The 21,000-nt window shown below is 39.4% G+C and overlaps 1 protein-coding gene across 3 annotated transcripts in view; it reads right to left on the bottom strand.

Annotated features, from left to right (window-relative positions):
• Positions 1–21,000, bottom strand: part of si:dkey-98f17.5 (uncharacterized protein LOC569123 homolog) — a 61,209-nt gene that overhangs the window by 38,987 nt on the left and 1,222 nt on the right. For all 3 annotated transcript variants that reach the window (XM_034170217.1, XM_034170218.1, XM_034170216.1), the window contains exons 2-4: positions 18,803–18,914; positions 12,827–12,920; positions 8,384–8,438 (exon numbers count right to left, since the gene is read on the bottom strand). In XM_034170217.1, coding sequence (XP_034026108.1) covers positions 8,384–8,438; positions 12,827–12,920; positions 18,803–18,914 — 261 coding nt within the window. The remainder of the gene's footprint in view (positions 1–8,383; positions 8,439–12,826; positions 12,921–18,802; positions 18,915–21,000) is intronic.

The raw sequence follows: 21,000 nt of genomic DNA, 5'->3' as shown, positions 1-21,000 counted from the left end.
AGCCTCAACACTGCATTTAATCTATTATTAGACTCTATTGGCTTTGCTCAAAAAGTAAATGAGTCCACCCACCACTTTAATCATATCTTAGATCTTGTTCTGATTTATGGTATGGAAATAGAAGACTTAACAGTATTCCCTGAAAACTCCCTTCTGTCTGATCATTTCTTAATAACATTTACATTTACTCTGATGGACTACCCAGCAGTGGGGAATAAGTTTCATTACACTAGAAGTCTTTCAGAAAGCGCTGTAACTAGGTTTAAGGATATGATTCCTTCTTTATGTTCTCTAATGCCATATACCAACACAGTGCAGAGTAGCTACCTAAACTCTGTAAGTGAGATAGAGTATCTCGTCAATAGTTTTACATCCTCATTGAAGACAACTTTGGATGCTGTAGCTCCTCTAAAAAAGAGAGCTTTGAATCAGAAGTGCCTGACTCCGTGGTATAACTCACAAACTCGTAGCTTAAAGCAGATAACCCGTAAGTTGGAGAGGAAATGGCGTCTCACTAATTTAGAAGATCTTCACTTAGCCTGGAAAAAGAGTCTGTTGCTCTATAAAAAAGCCCTCCGTAAAGCTAGGACATCTTTCTACTCATCACTAATTGAAGAAAATAAGAACAACCCCAGGTTTCTTTTCAGCACTGTAGCCAGGCTGACAAAGAGTCAGAGCTCTATTGAGCTGAGTATTCCATTAACTTTAACTAGTAATGACTTCATGACTTTCTTTGCTAACAAAATTTTAACTATTAGAGAAAAAATTACTCATAACCATCCCAAAGACGTATCGTTATCTTTGGCTGCTTTCAGTGATGCCGGTATTTGGTTAGACTCTTTCTCTCCGATTGTTCTGTCTGAGTTATTTTCATTAGTTACTTCATCCAAACCATCAACATGTTTATTAGACCGCATTCCTACCAGGCTGCTCAAGGAAGCCCTACCATTATTTAATGCTTCAATCTTAAATATGATCAATCTATCTTTGTTAGTTGGCTATGTACCACAGGCTTTTAAGGTGGCAGCAATTAAACCATTACTTAAAAAGCCATCACTTGACCCAGCTATCTTAGCTAATTATAGGCCAATCTCCAACCTTCCTTTTCTCTCAAAAATTCTTGAAAGGGTAGTTGAAAAACAGCTAACTGATCATCTGCAGAGGAATGGTCTATTTGAAGAGTTTCAGTCAGGTTTTAGAATTCATCATAGTACAGAAACAGCATTAGTGAAGGTTACAAATGATCTTCTTATGGCCTCGGACAGTGGACTCATCTCTGTGCTTGTTCTGTTAGACCTCAGTGCTGCTTTTGATACTGTTGACCATAAAATTTTATTACAGAGATTAGAGCATGCCATAGGTATTAAAGGCACTGCGCTGCGGTGGTTTGAATCATATTTGTCTAATAGATTACAATTTGTTCATGTAAATGGGGAATCTTCTTCACAGACTAAAGTTAATTATGGAGTTCCACAAGGTTCTGTGCTAGGACCAATTTTATTCACTTTATACATGCTTCCCTTAGGCAGTATTATTAGACGGTATTGCTTAAATTTTCATTGTTACGCAGATGATACCCAGCTTTATCTATCCATGAAGCCAGAGGACACACACCAATTAGCTAAACTGCAGGATTGTCTTACAGACATAAAGACATGGATGACCTCTAATTTCCTGCTTTTAAACTCAGATAAAACTGAAGTTATTGTACTTGGCCCCACAAATCTTAGAAACATGGTGTCTAACCAGATCCTTACTCTGGATGGCATTACCCTGACCTCTAGTAATACTGTGAGAAATCTTGGAGTCATTTTTGATCAGGATATGTCATTCAAAGCGCATATTAAACAAATATGTAGGACTGCTTTTTTGCATTTACGCAATATCTCTAAAATCAGAAAGGTCTTGTCTCAGAGTGATGCTGAAAAACTAATTCATGCATTTATTTCCTCTAGGCTGGACTATTGTAATTCATTATTATCAGGTTGTCCTAAAAGTTCCCTAAAAAGCCTTCAGTTAATTCAAAATGCTGCAGCTAGAGTACTGACGGGGACTAGAAGGAGAGAGCATATCTCACCCATACTGGCCTCTCTTCATTGGCTTCCTGTTAATTCTAGAATAGAATTTAAAATTCTTCTTCTTACTTATAAGGTTTTGAATAATCAGGTCCCATCTTATCTTAGGGACCTCGTAGTACCATATCACCCCAATAGAGCGCTTCGCTCTCAGACTGCAGGCTTACTTGTAGTTCCTAGGGTTTGTAAGAGTAGAATGGGAGGCAGAGCCTTCAGCTTTCAGGCTCCTCTCCTGTGGAACCAGCTCCCAATTCAGATCAGGGAGACAGACACCCTCTCTACTTTTAAGATTAGGCTTAAAACTTTCCTTTTTGCTAAAGTTTATAGTTAGGGCTGGATCAGGTGACCCTGAACCATCCCTTAGTTATGCTGCTATAGACGTAGACTGCTGGGGGGTTCCCATGATGCACTGTTTCTTTCTCTTTTTGCTCTGTATGCACCACTCTGCATTTAATCATTAGTGATCGATCTCTGCTCCCCTCCACAGCATGTCTTGTTCCTGGTTCTCTCCCTCAGCCCCAACCAGTCCCAGCAGAAGACTGCCCCTCCCTGAGCCTGGTTCTGCTGGAGGTTCCCACTGTAGCCAAGTGCTTGCTCACAGGGGGTCGTTTTGACCGTTGGGGTTTTACATAATTATTGTATGGCCTTGCCTTACAATATAAAGCGCCTTGGGGCAACTGTTTGTTGTGATTTGGCACTATATAAAAAAATTGATTGATTGATTGATTGATTTAATTTTGGAAGTGATCTGGATCCGAATCCGGGCTCTGGATCAAGATTTCACTTTATATACGCTTTGAAGGATTACGATAAACATACTTCATGGATTTTGATTAAATTTTCAACACAGATACATATTAGGCCATGGAAGACTCGGTTAAAATTTGGAGGTGATCTGGATCCGGATTCTGGATCAAGTTTCACTTTATATATGCTTTGACGGATTATGTCAAAACTACTTCACGGATTCTCACCACATTTTCACCACAGATAGATATTAGGGCATGGAAGACTCCACTGAATTTTGGAGGAGATCCAGATCCAGATCTGGATTCTGGATCAAGATTCACATTATTTAATCAGCTTATAAAGCACAAAATCACAACAAAAGCCACCCCAAGGCACCTCACATAGAACAGTTCAATATAAAAATTTAAATAAATAAGTAAAAATAAAAAAATTCAAATACATAATTAAAAACAAGTAAAAGAATAAAACAGATAAAACATAAAAGCTATTCATAAGAAAGAGAATAAAAATAGGTTTTAAGTCTTGACTTAAAAAATGTCCACAGAGTCTGACTGCCTCACGGTCACAGGAAGACGTTCCACAGAGTGGATGCATGATAAGAAAAAGCTCTATGACCTGCTGACTTCTTCTTCACCCTGGAAACACAGAGTAGTCCCGCGTCCTGCGACAGCAAAACCCGGGTCGGTATGTAGGGTTTCACCAGATCAGCCAGATAAAACGGCCGATAGATATATAAGCTTTGAAGGATTACGTCAAAACTACTTCATGGATATTAGGCCATGGAAGACTCTGTTAAATTTTGGAGGTGATCTGGATCCGAACCCAGATTCTGGATCAAGATTTCCCTTTATATACACTTTGAAGGGTTACGTCAAAACTACTTTACGGATTCTGACAACATTTTTAACACAGATACATATTAGGCCAGGGGTAGGCAACCTGTTCCAGAAAGAGCCATGAGGGTGCAGGTTTTCTTTGCAGCCACTGACTCCACCAGGTGATTTTACTGATTAATATCACTTTGAGCAGATGGAATCAGTTAATCAGTGAAATTACCTGGTGGAGTCAGTGGCTGCAAAGAAAACCTGCACCCTCATGGCTCTTTCTGGAACAGGTTGCCTACCCCTGTATTAGGCCATGGAAGACTCCATTAAATTTTAGAGGTGATCCGGATCCGGATTCTGTATCAAGATTTCACTTTAGGGATTTCTTTGAGGGATTTCTTCAAAACTACTTCACAGATTCTCACATTTGCACCACAGATAGACATTAGGGCATGGGAGACATCATTAAATTTTGGAGGTCATCCAGATCCAGATTGGCGGACATCAGAAATCTCTGACTGCTCTTGTTTTTAATATATTCTCAAAAATCTCTTTTATTTTATCATTATGGGGTATTGTGTGTAGAATTTTGACAGAAAAAAAATACACAATGCCGTCCTTCAGTCACAGTCACAGATACCTATAACTCTTTCAGACTTGTCTGGGTGTCTTGGTGACTTTCCTCACTAGTCTCCTCGTCTAAGATTTTGAAAATGGTCAACTCCAAACAGATGTACTGTAACGTGCCATAATGTTTGTATTTCTTAATGACTGATGTAAAAGAAGTCCAAGGCATATTCAGCGACTTGGAAATGCTCACGTCATCCCCTGACTCGTATAAAGAAAGCTGGTTGTAAAAGTAATAATTTGTATGAACATTAATCTTTATATTGTGGAATTTGTGGATAGTGTTGGGAACACCAGTGTAGAATTTGTGTTGGATGAAGGAAACACAGTTTCCTCATTTTGGCAATGCAAGTGCGCGCCGTTTATTTCACTCATTCATTCTACATGTTCATCATTCACTATCAGCGTCATAGATGCAGTTGTTTTTTTCACAGAAGTCACAGATATTTTATACAGTTCGGCCCCACCAGTTACCTTAAAAGAGTTCTGACAGAAAAGCACCACAGGGGTGCATAGAAAAGCTTTGTTGTATGTAAAGGAGGAACACATTGCCGATTACAGGAAACAGTTCTAAACCCTGGTCCCACCAAATAATGAAGGATGACTAATGAGCCATGCAGCGTGGTTTTTTGCTATGAGAGGACTTATAGGCCAATCTCCAACCTTCCTTTTCTCTCAAAAATTCTTGAAAGGGTAGTTGTAAAACAGCTAACTGATCATCTGCAGAGGAATGGTCTATTTGAAGAGTTTCAGTCAGGTTTTAGAATTCATCATAGTACAGAAACAGCATTAGTGAAGGTTACAAATGATCTTCTTATGGCCTCGGACAGTGGACTCATCTCTGTGCTTGTCCTGTTAGACCTCAGTGCTGCTTTTGATACTGTTGACCATAAAATTTTATTACAGAGATTAGAGCATGCCATAGGTATTAAAGGCACTGCGCTGCGGTGGTTTGAATCATATTTATCTAATAGATTACAATTTGTTCATGTAAATGGGGAATCTTCTTCACAGACTAAAGTTAATTATGGAGTTCCACAAGGTTCTGTGCTAGGACCAATTTAGTCACTTTATACATGCTTCCCTTAGGCAGTATTATTAGACGGTATTGCTTAAATTTTCATTGTTACGCAGATGATACCCAGCTTTATCTATCCATGAAGCCAGAGGACACACACCAATTAGCTAAACTGCAGGATTGTCTTACAGACATAAAGACATGGATGACCTCTAATTTCCTGCTTTTAAACTCAGATAAAACTGAAGTTATTGTACTTGGCCCCACAAATCTTAGAAACATGGTGTCTAACCAGATCCTTACTCTGGATGGCATTACCCTGACCTCTAGTAATACTGTGAGAAATCTTGGAGTCATTTTTGATCAGGATATGTCATTCAAAGCGCATATTAAACAAATATGTAGGACTGCTTTTTTGCATTTACGCAATATCTCTAAAATCAGAAAGGTCTTGTCTCAGAGTGATGCTGCCCCTCCCTGAGCCTGGTTCTGCTGGAGGTTTCTTCCTGTTAAAAGGGAGTTTTTCCTTCCCACTGTAGCCAAGTGCTTGCTCACAGGGGGTCGTTTTGACCGTTGGGGTTTTACATAATTATTGTATGGCCTTGCCTTACAATATAAAGCGCCTTGGGGCAACTGTTTGTTGTGATTTGGCGCTATATAAAAAAATTGATTGATTGATTGATTATTCAACTGTCGTGGAAGAATGGTGGCTCTGAGTTGCTCTTAGAGGCAGTATCTTCCGTTAACAAGATTCATCTCTGAGCGTGGTGCTAATTTCAAGATGTTCAAAATTTAGCAACAACAGCGTGGGGCAGTTTGTGTACGAGTTACTATGATGACGAACGAGGATTATAGAGGCATGTGTGGTGCGGATGAGGCTGCTAAAAGCCCATTATCCTAGCGCCTGGGAGCTACATGGGACCTGAGAGGCTATTTTTGAAGCAGCTGCCCTCTTGTGTACACAATTCCACCTGCTCTGTGCACCGCACACTGTATATAAAATAATTATTTTGTAGCAGATTAATAATTTTCTGTCAAACCTTCGACATTGAAAACACCTCTAATCGCTTCTGGAATCACAGAAGACCGTTTCAACTGGACGCTTTTTTTCCTCTCTTTCCTGCTCCATGAGATACATATTTTGGAACAGCTTAAAGGTAACTATTTTTAATGTTTTTATATCTTGGTAAAACAACTGGATGTTCATTTCTCACTGTAAAAGTATGTCTATCATAGATTTAATACCTTGTTAGTGGATCAGATGAGGTCCGCTGTGTGTGCGCACTGATGGAATGACTGTCAACCAAGACGAGCATTTATGCAAAATGCGAGCTCGCAAAAGAGTGATTTTGCAGTGAATAACGGACGAACACAAAGTTAAAAGTTGGATTACGGTATGAAAGTGGCTGTGTGTTTAAAGCCACGTAAGAAATAATGCCAGTGAAGCTGCGAGAAGGAGTGCAGAGCTGCAACACATAACGAGAGAGCGCAAAAGAGTGATTTTGCAGACATAACACAAAGTTAAAAGTTGTATCATGTTGACTGACGGTGGGCACTGGTTCTCTGCTTTGCTGGTTTTAAGAAGCGGCAACTCTGAAATTTCTTCATTAACCCCTCTCAAAGCCATTTAAAGATGTCAATCGTGAGTCACCTTTGTATGGATTAAAGTCACTAACTGGGACACTTGTCTTGTTGCAAGCAAGAAACAAGAATCATTCTTCATTCCACACCGAAGGTTTACACTATGGTTACTGCCGTGAGCACCAGCAGGTGCATAACTGAAGTTGTCCATCAGGTAAAGGAAATAATAATAATAATAATAATAATAATAATAATAATAATAATAATAATAATAATAATAATAATAATAATATCCTGTGTTTTATGGGAGTAAGTGCGCAGCTCCAAAGAGCTGTGCAGATTTCGGTCGGAATTAATAACTTCAGAGCGAATCGCTGTTTTAAATCAAATGACACCTCTTTCCAAACATTATAATACAAACAATAAACTACAACTGACCAAAACCAGGGTTTTTTTTCCAAAATGAGACATCCTGCGTTTTTTATGAATTACATCCTGACGTGCAGCCAGCTGGCTGAAGAGCTCAGCTCAGAGTCTATGGAGTTAGATTTGTGTCATTAATATCTGAAAGGAAACACTTTTGACAAAAACTACAGATTTTGTTTATATTTATTTCTGTCCAGAGATATAGGATCCATCATGTACATCAAGGATCCAGTGACCATATACAGATGTTATTGATTTTTATTTATGTCCAAAGATCAAGGATCCAGTGACCAATTTCTATTTATTTACTTTAAGACTCAATAAAATGCTGTTGACATAGAAAACCCGTAAAGCCTACACCAGGGGTGGCCAAGTTTGGTCCTCGAGAGCCACATTCCTGACACTCTTAGTTGTCTCCCTGCTCCAACACACCTGAATCCAATGAAAGGCTCATTAAAAGTCTGCTAATGAGTCTTTCATTGGATTCAGGTGTGTTGGAGCAGGGAGACAACTAAGAGTGTCAGGAATGTGGCTCTCGAGGACCAAACTTGGCCACCCCTGGCCTACACAGAAAATTCAAAAGAGGTATTGATAATGGAATCAATATCGATAAATTCTTAGCAATACCCATCCCTAATTATATCGCATCATATCGCATTGTGAGGAATAGAATCACCATCAAATGCATATTAAATCACATCGAATCGGGAACAGGGATGAATCGTATTGTTATGTATCGCTATATGTATTGTATCGCTGGTAGTGTATCGAGGTGCATAACAAATCGATGTCAGTGACTGCCTAGTTCTTGCCTATTAGGATATGAATCCTCTGGAAAAAAATTCATAACATATGAAAAAAGTGGGTTACAGTTTGTTCACAAACAAACAGGGGTGAAAATATAACCTCAGTTCAGCTTCGCTGGCGGAGGTAAATATGGGGCCACTGTCCAAACACATACAGACCTAACTGTTTGTTATTATTACTACAACCACACCAAACATAATGCATCATGTCAGAAACCCAATGTCAGTGTGTGTTGTTGAGCTACAGATGAGACTGCAGAATGTGCACAGACTGACCTTTGAACTCCAGAAAGGGTCGAAAGTGTGGATACAAATGTAGCGTTGCATTCCCCTGAGAAAGAAGAAAAAGAGCAATATGACACAATAACCAAATGAGGTAAAATCTGCAATTTGCTGGAATGATCCATTCTGCAGGAATGTTAGAGCCCAGTGTACATTGTAGTACCCGTTGCAGAATGGTGCTATGCTGCAGGTTGAGGGACTTCTTGTGCATGCAACTTCCCGCAATTACCCACAGCAAATATATTATTCACCTTTATCATGAACATCATACCAAGATAAGAACAGAAAGTAAGAGAGATGTGTAGTCCTTTTCCTGTACATACACCATTTATGCTGCAGTGACTCCTCTGGAAGTGGAGGAGCGCATCAGTGCAGCAGCATACAAAATGACAATGCACTCATACAGGGAGTGCTTCCGTGCACACTGCAATCAAATTTATTACTGACTTTAGCCCATGGGTTAAAGCAATAAATTTTCATCTGACTGAAATTTTTTCCTGGCAAAAGTTAATGCCAGCAATTCCCTAAAATGTGGCGTAGTGGGGGCACACTCTTTTTTCCTCAATAAATACAATAAACACATTTTACAGTATACAAATGTATTCTAAATAGCCTCTAAGGAGAGAGAGAGAGACAAAGCATAAAAAGAATGCAAAATCTAAACTTTAAAGGTACATAAAAGGGTGGTGTGGATCTCCCCCAAAAATGTTTTAAAAGAGCAAGTCAAATTTTGTATATTCTGGTGAATTTTAATGGGTATAAAGCCCTCTGAAACAAAGAAAACTCACTTCAAACTGTGAAGTAAAAACACATTATTGATTATAGGGGGTCTGGGGTGCTCCCCCAGAAATTTTTTAAATGAGCAAGTCAAATTTTGTATATTCTAGTGAATTTTAATGGGTATGAAGCCCTCTGAAACAAAGAAAACTCACTTCAAACTGTCAAGTAAAAATTCTTTGTCTTCTGTAGTATTTTGATCGGTTCTAATCCGGTAAATGTGCCAAAAGGGTGCTGTGTTACTGGCTGTACAGTAAAAATACAAAATTAGCGGCTAAAGCAATTGACGTTGTTCTGCTGTGCACAAAGTAACACTGTCACCTGTTTTGAAAACGCATGCGCACTGAGAAACTCAAAACTGGCTTATTCACATTTAATCGGTAAAATGCTCGTAAAACAAACTAGAGCAACTCATCGTTAGTTGCTTAACGATTATTCGGTGGATTATTTTTTTTCGATTAATCGTTTTTTTTTGTTTGTTTGTTTTTTACATACATGTGAGTTTTGCCATTATTTCTTAAAGTGAGTCATTATTAAAAGGCCTTTACCACGCAACATCAACGTTTGACCTTGTAACAAAGTTATGATGTTATATTCTTGTCAAAAACATACCTGGAGTAGCATTTTGTTTAATTTTGCACATACAAACACAGCTTGGGACTTGGCAAGGGCAGACGCATCTCCTCCTCTCTCCCTTATCTCTGCTCCAACCTTCAAAGTCCCTACTTCACCAGACTGTGAATTCTTCATACTATATTGGATTAACCATGGAATTGATCAGCTGGTCTCTGAATGCTATTGACACCATTTTTTCTACAAGAAGATCAGGGCCGGGGGACCCTGCATGCCCAGATGAAAGTTACCATGCAGGCTATGTTCTCGACGCCTGGGAGACGTGGCGAGTCGCATGCTTTGCGCCATTCTCTGTGGAGGATGTCGAGGATTTATTTATATTTGGTTTCATAGTAGGAGGGCTGGTACTTATTGGCTTATGTGCTGCCCTGACCTACCAGAGGCAAGACGGCTGCCACCAGAACCATGACCCCTCACCTGTCCGTCATGATTAATGAGTTGGGCAAGGCAATGCATTCTCAGACTGCGTTAACCCTTGAACTCAGATGCAAATTGGGTGGCATCTCGGAGCAAATGCGCACCTTGCAGATGAAGATGAAGATTTCAGAGACCAGGGAATAGTCATAATTTGGGATCTGGTTTGTTCATGTGAGACTGTAAAAGTGTTTTTCACTGCTCAACCACAAACACGACAGGCTTATCAGCCTCTAAAGGATAAAATGCCCCGTTGTTTTCCTCCAGAAGTATGTCTATGGCCTTGGTGAACGTTCAGCTGCCCATTATCTTCTCTAACTCCCACACGGACAGAAAAACAACTGACTCACACAAGGACAAGAGACTGACGCATGCTCCACATCGTCCCTACCCCCATCCTGTCCCCATCCACCACCCCATCTTGGCCCCCGCTCACGCCACTCCATTCCCCCTCCGGGGGCTGTGCAGTTTTAACTGCGGTAGGCCCCTGTTCCCCCCAAGCTAGCGGCGCGCGACAACATGTTGCTGCAGCTACCAAACACTCACATCGCCTCAATTTGGAAGTTTAGTTTAGTGCACATAAACAATATCAAATGTATATGTATTGTCTTTAATTCTGATGTGTGCCATTATTACAGTAAACAAGCAATAATTGTGGATTAATTGCTGTATCTTGTCTGTGGCAATTTGAGTGTGGATGTAATCTTGTTGTTGTTGCACTTGTAATGACAATGACAATAAATCTCATCCATCCATCCATCCATCCATCACCGACACACCACAAAGAGATTTCCATCAGGTTTCACCCGATTATGAGCATTTTTAGATGCCTACAGCAACTATCTCAACCACTGACAACATATTACAGCAAGAGTCCAGGAAAGTATTTTAAAGGCCGGACTAAAGTGTAATATGTGATCTTTAATAAGATATTTTCATGAAAAAAGACACAAATGTGCAGTTTACTGCATTTTATTTTTTTCTTATGTAAAAACACAGATGTGGTTTGACCGAAACAAATTGTCATTAAACTTAAATAAAACAGGGATTAAGTGGAGGTTTAAGAGTCACTGGTGTTCACAGGAAACAGTTATTTATTTCTATATTTATTTATTTGTGTTCATTGTTAGTTGGTTTTATCTGTTCTGTTGTTTTGTTTTATCAGGGTTTTATTGTCTGTTTCTCTAAAATTGTATTGTGGCGTTATTAGTTATTATTACCATTATTGATGTTGTTACTATCATTATTATTAATAATATATAAATAAAAACAAATAAAAAATATTACAAGTTGTAATACATTTGACTCTTTTATGACAACAAACGCTGAGCCATTAATTATGCACACAAGCGTGCTGAGATGCAAACAGCTTCATGCTAACTTTAACATTGAAAACACCATAGACATGCTAACGCCTTAGCATCTGTCCTGTTTTTAAGTTATAAAATACATCTATCAACTGTTTCAGAAGACCGTAACAGGACGGTTTAACATAAAAAAGGTAAATATTACTCACAGACATATGCTCTTTAGGGTTTTAGTGGGGAAAAATTAAGATAAAGCGAAATAAAACAACAAACCATCAAAGCACTTCTTCACTGGTTCAAAGCAAAGCCATGCCCTGCTCTACTCGAGGAAGGTCTGCCAATGTACCCACAAAGACAGGGAGGAGAAGGACCGTGGCTCATGGCAAAAAGTACACAGAGTGGTAGGAGTGAAAATTCACACAGTCCCTTCCTCCGCGGTGCGGTGCCAGTGAGAGTATCATATTCTGGCCCCAAAACACGCATGACACCACATGTGCGTGTATGTGTGGTTAAATTTTCCAAATGATGGAACGCCGTCATCGTGACGGCGAACTTTAACCCATGCTTTAGCCACAGCTCCCATTACACAAAGATTAAATTCAACAACACCTTATCTGCACAAGTGAAAAGTGCTGTATTAAATAGAATAATGACCAAAAAACTAAAAATTAATCTAAAAACATTTAGAACAAAGGTCTCAAACATATTTGACATTGGGTGACACCTTTCAAGTTCAACGAGCAAACCAGTTATTGATGATCGGCACAAACAATTTATTAAGAACGTTATTGCTCACAGCCATCCCCCACCACACGCTACTTAGAGCTAGGCTTAAAGAATGCTGCAGACTGTGGACTACCACACAGCACATTGCAGAGTCACAAAGCTTAATGGGAGTGCTGCCTGGAGGGTTTGTGCAGCATGCACCAAGTTCAGGTAGCTAACACTGCAGCACTCAAATTCACCTTCATTTGAAGGCTGGTGCGTACATTCCTAAAACTGATTCACAGCCGCATCAAACTTTCAATTGAATATATATTCAGAAAAGCATTGTGTCATCTGCTGCAGATAAAAATTTGTCACTCTCATGGATATAGAACTGTTTTTGCTGAGTTACACAAACTCACTGCTGTTCGCATCAGCAGCCACAGCTTTTGACAGAAGACGTCAGGTGTCTGAATCTGACATCTATTCCACAGAGTTTGACACCCCTAGTTGCTGCTGTAGAACTCTAGAGTATTTAAAGAACAGCATCTTTTTCTGTTTCACTGCTGAAACTTCCAGATGGCTCAAAGGCGATTCTTACCGTCAGTGACTCTCTTTTACGTCCACTTGTGATGAATGTAAATCCTTGCGTTTCAATGGCAACACCTGTTTTCTGTATGTGCTCTTCGACATACCTGAAATAAGAGAAGTGTCAAAAACATGAAAAGCTACACTGAACTTGTAGAACAAAAGAGTACCTGTGTGTTTTGATGCTTTGAGATGACAAATGGTAAATGGACAGCATTTATACAGCGCTTTCCATCTGCATCAAGACGCTCAAAGCACTTTACAGTAATGCCTCACATTCACCCCAATGTCAGGGTGCTGCCATACAAAGTACTCACTACACACCGGGAGCAACTAGGAGATTAAGGGCCTTGCCCAAGGGCCCTTAGTGATTTTCCAGTCAGGCAGGGATTTGAACCAAGGATCATCTGGTCTCAAGCCCGACGCTTAACCACTAGACCATCACCTCCCCTATGCTCTTAAAACAATGCTCTTAAAATCTGGGGTGACTGCAAACATTTAAATTATCACTATATAACGCAATGCTGAAATGCCCTTGGCTGTATGAGCATAAAAAGAGGAACGAGAATGTGACCTTTTGCACTCTTAAAATAGGTCAAGGTTAGCCATTTCCGAGCTTGCCAAGGTCTGTGTCCCAAGAATGTCCCTGTGAATTTGAAGACCCTGGCAATAATAGGACTGGAGCACAGACAGGTGGACAGAAGAATGGACGGATGCAAGGCCTTCACAATACATGATGGCCATATTTTGGCCTTGGGTAAAAATTACCTGAAGTGCTTAATGGATAGGAAAACTCTTTTTTTTAAATTTGGTAGTAGGTTCCTCCAGCATCTCCCTTGTTTTTCACTCAATGCCACCACAGCAGATCTGAGGTGGATCTGCAAGTTTGTTTGGCACAAGTTTTACACTGGATGCCCTTCCTGACGTAACTCCACATAGGAGAATAGGCAGGGGTGGAGTTTGAACCAGGAACCTTTCTGAAAACAAGCGCACTTAACCACTGTATTGTACACTTTTTTATGATTATTTTTAGCTAACAATAAAAAAACACTTAAGTCATTGTTTTCATCTGTGGGAACAAAGCATAAGAAAGGCTGCCATTCAAGGTTTTAGGCAGTGAGCTGTCCACCCTTCATTTGGACGGTCAATTTTCAGAAAAAAGACAGCCCAAAAAATAGCAGGCAGCTTGCTCAAAGCCGTCAAAAATTAGGACTGGGTCCGATCCCTGGAGCCGTCTGTGTGTGCGCACGCGCAGTTGGCTGGCTGCGAGGAGGGACGGGTGGGGGAGGGGCATGAGCCACTTCAGTCATTGCAGAGAGAGCATGCACGGAGCAGAGGGAGAAGCACCACGTTAAAGCTGCTTTTACACCGTCGTGACGCCGCACGACGCCACATGGAAGCAACCCAGTGCCGAGACGATGTAGCTCAACACCACAACAGCACGAGGGACGCAAAGGACGAAGCAAATCAGATGCCAAAAATTAACCATGTTTAATTTTTTTTTTTGCGTCCTGTGCTCGAAGCAGAAATTTAGTGGTTTCAACGCACGTCACCGCAACGCTACGGTACTCAATGTGACTGGAAGCCACACCCTCACAAAACAACGTTACCCGGTGCCAATTTATGATTCCTGCTGTGTTCCATTGTTCCTGAAGTATAAATCAGGCAGGACTATTTTTATACTTTGTAAACAATACAGTGAAACTACACACTCAAAAAGAGCACAAAAAAAATACTGATTGCAGGCTGAAAACTGCTGCAGCTACTTGCTCTTAAATTCTCTCACAACTGTGTCTAAATAAAGTCCATAAAAGTCCTGCTCACAGACTGATTGCCAGAGACAGGACATGTCCACATCCAGTAAAAAGTCAAGACGTCTCCAGTCCACTCAGATTCGTTCACGCGCACGTGAACAATTACAAGAAAAAAACTGGCTGCTGCAGCTCCTCGCTCTCCCCTCAAACTCTCTCATCACTGGGTTAAATAAAGGACAAAAAAGGACATAAGTCCTGCTCACAGACTGATTGCCAGAAACAGGACATGTCCACATTAAGTATAACTCCAGACATCTCCACATTTACACACGGACAGTTCATTTGTGCGCATGCGCGCATGCAGCTCGCAGTCAAAGGAAGAAAGATAAACTATAACAGAACTCAGAGCACAGATCTGCAGCTCAGCACAAGAACAAATATAAACTAGAAGAGGAATCAGAGTGCACAGTCTGTCTGCAGCCAAACTGTGCACTCTGTTTTCTGTGCAAAGAACCTGCAGGCTGCATCCTCACCTCCTCTCTCCCCCCTGCTGCATGAACCTGACGCAGACATTCCTGCATCATCATGACGCCACAGGAAGCAACTCGAAGCAGCCCCGGTGTGAAAGGGGCATAAGAAAACAAACAAACCTGTGGCGTTGCCTTTATGTCTTCCTGCACAGTTCTGATGGTATGTCCTGTTCACACCATCTGCGCATGACGGTGACAGTTATACTGAATTTATGAGATGAAATAAATGGTCAAAATTCCTTAAAAAATTAGAATATATGAATCAACATTATAAAAATCACACACACGTGTGCTGATGTGGAGAAACTCTGCAGTGATGTTCAGAAGTAGAAATCACATAAAGCAGGTGAGAACTCTGAACTTTGATAGGCTGTTATTTTTCAAAGATATTTATGAGCTTAATGTAGTTGTTTTATGTTCAAGCACAAAATATGACTAAGGAGGAGAAAAAAAGAGGAAATGAACTCTACTCAGAATAAAAATACAAGCTGCTGATTTTTATTACCTCCGCCAAGGAGGTTATGTTTTCGGTCGCATCCGTTTGTTTGTACGTTGGTTGGTTGGTTGGTTTGTTAGCAGGATTACTCAAAAAATCCTCAACGGATTTCAATGACATTTTTACCAGGGGTGCATCTTGGCCTAACTTAGAAGTCATTAAATTTTGGTAATGATCTGGAATACGATCAGGATCCAGTAATTTTTTTAACGATTCTTTGTCATTGCAGGATAGGCCAATTTCAACATTTTTGCATCTAACTTCATGAAAACGGGTCACAAAGACTGAACAAAAATTAAGTTACGACACAACAATAATTTAGCATTTGTTTCTCTTCACTGAATAAACTTGTTATTAGAAAATTTTTAAAAAAACTTAGTAGTTCATGCAGTTTCTCTTTATATATACATTTGCTGAAGATCTAAAGATTTAACCCTCTGGGGCCGACGCCATCATATACGAAGGCTGAGACCAAGCTTTACTAAATTATAAATAACTTTTTAATGATATGAGATAGAAACTTTTTTTGTTTTTGCTGAAAAGTTAACTCCGCGGACTTTTGAGCCACCATCCACCATCTTTGTACTCCTCATAGAAGCTGCATGATGATGTGAGCAATGTGAGTGTCCAATCGGAATTGGTTCACCGTCACATGGTTTTCCAAAATCCAATCGTAGGGCAGATTCACCTCACGTGACACACCAAAGATTGTTTTTAGGAGTGATGTGTTACTAGTTGGCCCGTTTGAATAGCCACCTGGTTGCTCCAATGCGCCCTGCGCCATTACACACAGCGAAAGTGAAAGTGAGCAGACGGAGAGCCTCTCATACAATCTCACGTGCTCAAACAGTGTGTGAGTATCAGGATTGCTCAACTAGTTTTGCTGTGAATGTTAATGGATAAGCCTGTGGCAAGCTCTCTCGCTCCGGCGTAAAGCACTGTTTACCATATCAACGGAGCAAGGGGGGAGGGGCCGCTCCTCAAACTGAATGAGCCTCGAAGTGTGAATGTTGTTTTCACAGCAGGAAAGAACAAACACACAGGCAACTTCATAGTAGAAGTTTGTGATGTGACCTTTGTGTAATAGCAGACAGAAACTGCTTTGAGATGAAGATAAACAAAATGCATAGACCATTTTGTATATATTGTTCAAAATGTGCATTTGTGTTTATTGTTTGAACCTTTTAGTTGTACAGTCTTTCACACAAGGGCCCAAATTACCTTTATAAATTGTCAAAACAGTTGTGTATTATAGTTTGCTGTGTGTTTTGAATAAATGTGTGTGGAAAATTATTTTCCGCTTTACTTTTTCCTTTCTTATTTCTGATTATATACCTTTATTACGCTTATAAAACACAACTATAGCATATATATTTTGAACGTACAGGTTCTCCTGAAAAAAAGAGACATAAAACTTGATTGTGGGATGCAGGGAGAGCTGTTAACAGCAATAATAAAACATTTATGCCAGGCGAGTGAACTGTCCAAAAAATACCCTCGGACCCCAGAGGTTAACCACTGAATCTGAAACATGATGATAGTGAATCGCCGTGGAATAAGTCTCTTTGCCAAAGGGTATTCCATGTGACGTCAGTGACCCTGTGGCCTTGGAGGAGGTTTGCGTTCTCCGAGTGCTTCTAGTTTTTCAAAGTTATTAGGCAGCAGCTATGCATTTCTTTTATTTCAAAGTATGTTACCGTTTGTTATTTTAAAAAATCATGGGAGCCAAATCAGCCTGCTTTGTTCTGTTTTTCCTGCACATGTCCGTGTATTTTTTCCTTCTTTATAAGAGTTTGGTGTTTGCATTTATTTTACAAAGTTTGAAAAAACAATAAAATGTTAACACTTTTCTTTATAGTAGTTCTGTAATTTCAGAAATGCAACAGAAACAACCACAAATCAGAAAAAGTTGGGACTACATATATGTAAAATGAAGATAAAAATAAAAATGTTGCACTATTCCCAGTTTCTCCATTTACACCCACAGAAGCCAAAAATTCTTCCAGAGTCGTGTCTTGGTGGCTTCCCTCACTTGTCTTCTTCCAGCTTGGACATTTAGAGAGCTGCCTACCTGACACAGATTTACCATAAAGTACCACACTGTTTGTATTTCTGAATGATTGATGTAAATAAAGTCTTAAGAAATATTCAGTAACCTGGAAATGTTCATGTATTCATCCTCTGACATTTCTCAATGTATTTCTGAATGATTGATGTAAATAAAGTCTTAAGAAATATTCAGTAACCTGGAAATGTTCATGTATTCATCCTCTGACATTTCTCAAGAAAACTGGCTGTAAAAATGATTAATTAATTCTTACATTTAGAATAAACTGCCCTGTCCTAACCTTTTTTTTTCTTGGAAAGTGCTGCAGGCCTTAAATGTAGGAATTAATATATATTAACAAAAAAATAAACAAAGCTGACCTCACAAAACATCAAATATGTTGAGACAGAAATAGAAGTCAAAGTAAATGTCAGGATCATTACGGGTTCACCACCACCACATTTTTCATATCCTCCAAACTTTTCTGATTTGGGATTGTAAAAAAAAACAAAACAAAAAGAACAATTAAAAACATATATAGTTGAACTGTATATAGAAAACATTATAAGCTGTGTTATCTTTATTCATTCATTTTAAAGGTGAAATATGTTTTGTGGCTCAAGAATGAAAAAAGTGAACGTGTGAAAAAAAAGACGAGTGCAAAAAAGGTTTTTGTGTTATCATTCATAGCCTCTGAAATATGGCCAAAATTTTTTTAAAAAATTCTGCCAGGGTATGTAAAACGTTGAGCACAATTGTGTTTCATTTTTGGCCCATTATGACACATTTCTGTATACTTTAAAGGTGAAAGTGCCCATATATAGTTTGTCCAATTACTTATGGATTCTAAAAATATAAGGTCAATTTATACAAATGTCCATAAATGGTTAATGTGATATTTATGTTAAACCCCTTGAATTAATGCTGAAAGCCTACATGACAAATCTTGAATGTTTCACTTCAAATTCTACCATGTTGGTGTACAGAGGAAAAGTTACAAAAACTGTCACTGTCCAAATACTTACCAACCAAAATCAAGTTTTCAGCAGTACAGAAAATGTTGCTGTGTCTTTTGTGTTACCTTCATAATGTGTATAAATGGTTGGCTCACATTCATAAATGGAAAAGACACAGTAAATCCAGAAACAATATGTCATATTACCAGTTAATGAAGGAGCTTTTCCCTGCAGAGTGATTTCCCATTATCATCACAATGACCTTTTTTCTAGGGGGCAGCAGACGGACTCCTAAGCTGCTGGCAATCTTCACCAAGCCTAAAAACACACACAAAGGTGCATATATACACAATCAACAAGGTTTACAAAGTTCATCACAACGTTACACCTTATAGCTTCTAGTGAACAGAATCTGGTTTGATCATTAAGGCCACAAGAAAACAAAAGGGTCCTAAAAACTAATTTCTAAATGTAATTTCAAATATGTGGGGTGCACTATCTCCCCGCCTTTAAAACTGGTCAACACTGTTTTATAGCATTTGAATTACCTAATTACTCGTACTTATCTCATGGATTCAGTGTAGCATTTAACAACATGAATTATGACAAAATACAACCCCAGTTCCAATGAAGCTGAGACGTTGTGTAAAATGTAAATAAAAACAGCATACAATGATTTGCAAATCCTCTTCAACCTACAAGATATTTAATGTTCAAACTGATAAACTTAATTGTTTTTGTGCAAATATTTGCTCATTTTGAAATGGATGCCTGCAACACGTTTCAAAAAAGTTGGGACAGGGGCAACAAAAGACTGGGAAAGTTGATGAATGCTCAAAGAACACCTAACTGGAAACTGGTGAGTGTCATGATTGGGTATAAAAGGAGCATCTCTAAAAGGCTCAGCCACTCACAAGCAAAGATGGGGGAGAGGATCACCACTTTGTGAACAACTGTGTGAAAAAATAGTCCAACAGTTTAAGAACAATGTTTCTCAATGTTCAATTGCAAGGAATTTAAGGATTCCATCATCTACAGTCCATAATATAATCAGAAGATTCAGAGAATCTGGAAAACATTCTACACGTGAGCTGTGAGGCCGAAAACAACATTGAATGCCTGTGACCTTAGATCCCTCAGGCGGCACTGCATTAAAAACCAACATCACTATGTAAAAGTTCTTATCACATGGGCTCAGGAACACTTCAGAAAACTATTGTCAGTTAACACAGTTTGTCGCTACAGCTACAAGTGCAAGTTAAAAACTCTACCATGCAAAGCAAAAGCCATACATCAACAACATCCAGAAACGTCGCCACCTTCTCTGGGCCCGAGCTCATTTGAAATGGACAGACGCACCATCACACCTTGGAGAGCTGTTGCACCAAGTGGACTGACATGAATCATGGCTCCAACACGACAGATGTCAATTGAAACAAAGGAGAGGATTATCAAACTCTTAAAAGAGGGTAAATCATCACGCAATGTTGCAAAAGATGTTGGTTGTTCACAGTCAGCTGTGTCTAAACTCTGGACCAAATACAAACAACATGGGAAGGTTGTTAAAGGCAAACATACTGGTAGACCAAGGAAGACGTCAAAGCGTCAAGACAGAAAACTTAAAGCAATATGTCTCAAAAATCGAAAATGCACAACAAAACAAATGAGGAATGAATGGGAGGAAACTAGAGTCAACGTCTGTGACCGAACTGTAAGAAACCGCCTAAAGGAAATGGGATTTACATACAGAAAAGCTAAACGAAAGGCATCATTAACACCTAAACAGAAAAAAACAAGATTACAATGGGCTAAGGAAAAGCAATCGTGGACTGTGGATGACTGGATGAAAGTCATATTCAGCGATGAATCTCGAATCTGCATTGGGCTAGGTGATGATGCTGGAACTTTTGTTTGGTGCCGTTACAATGAGTTTTATAAAGATGACTGCCTGAAGAGAACATGTAAATTTCCACAGTCATTGATGATATGGGGCTGCACGTCAGGTAAAGGCACTGGGGAGACGGCTGTCATTACATCATCAATAAATGCACAAGTTTAAGTTGATATTTTGGACACTTTTCTTATCCCATCAATTGAAAGGATGTTTGGGGATGATGAAATCATTTTTCAAGATGATAATGCATCTTGCCATAGACCAAAAACTGTGAAAACATTCCTTGCAAAAAGACACATAGGGTCAATGTCATGACCTGCAAATAGTCCGGATCTTAATCCAATTGAAAATGTTTGGTGGAAGTTGAAGAAAATGGTTCATGACAAGGCTCCAACCTGCAAAGCTGATCTGGCAACAGCAATCAGAGAAAGTTGGAGCCAGATTGATGAAGAGTACTGTTTGTCACTCATTAAGTCCATGCCTCAGAGACTGCAAGCTGTTATAAAAGCC

This window comes from Thalassophryne amazonica, chromosome 5, assembly GCF_902500255.1.
Source record: "Thalassophryne amazonica chromosome 5, fThaAma1.1, whole genome shotgun sequence".
Taxonomy (NCBI): domain Eukaryota; kingdom Metazoa; phylum Chordata; class Actinopteri; order Batrachoidiformes; family Batrachoididae; genus Thalassophryne; species Thalassophryne amazonica.
Note: the sequence above shows the minus strand (reverse complement) of the source record. Positions and strands in the feature narration are given on the sequence as shown.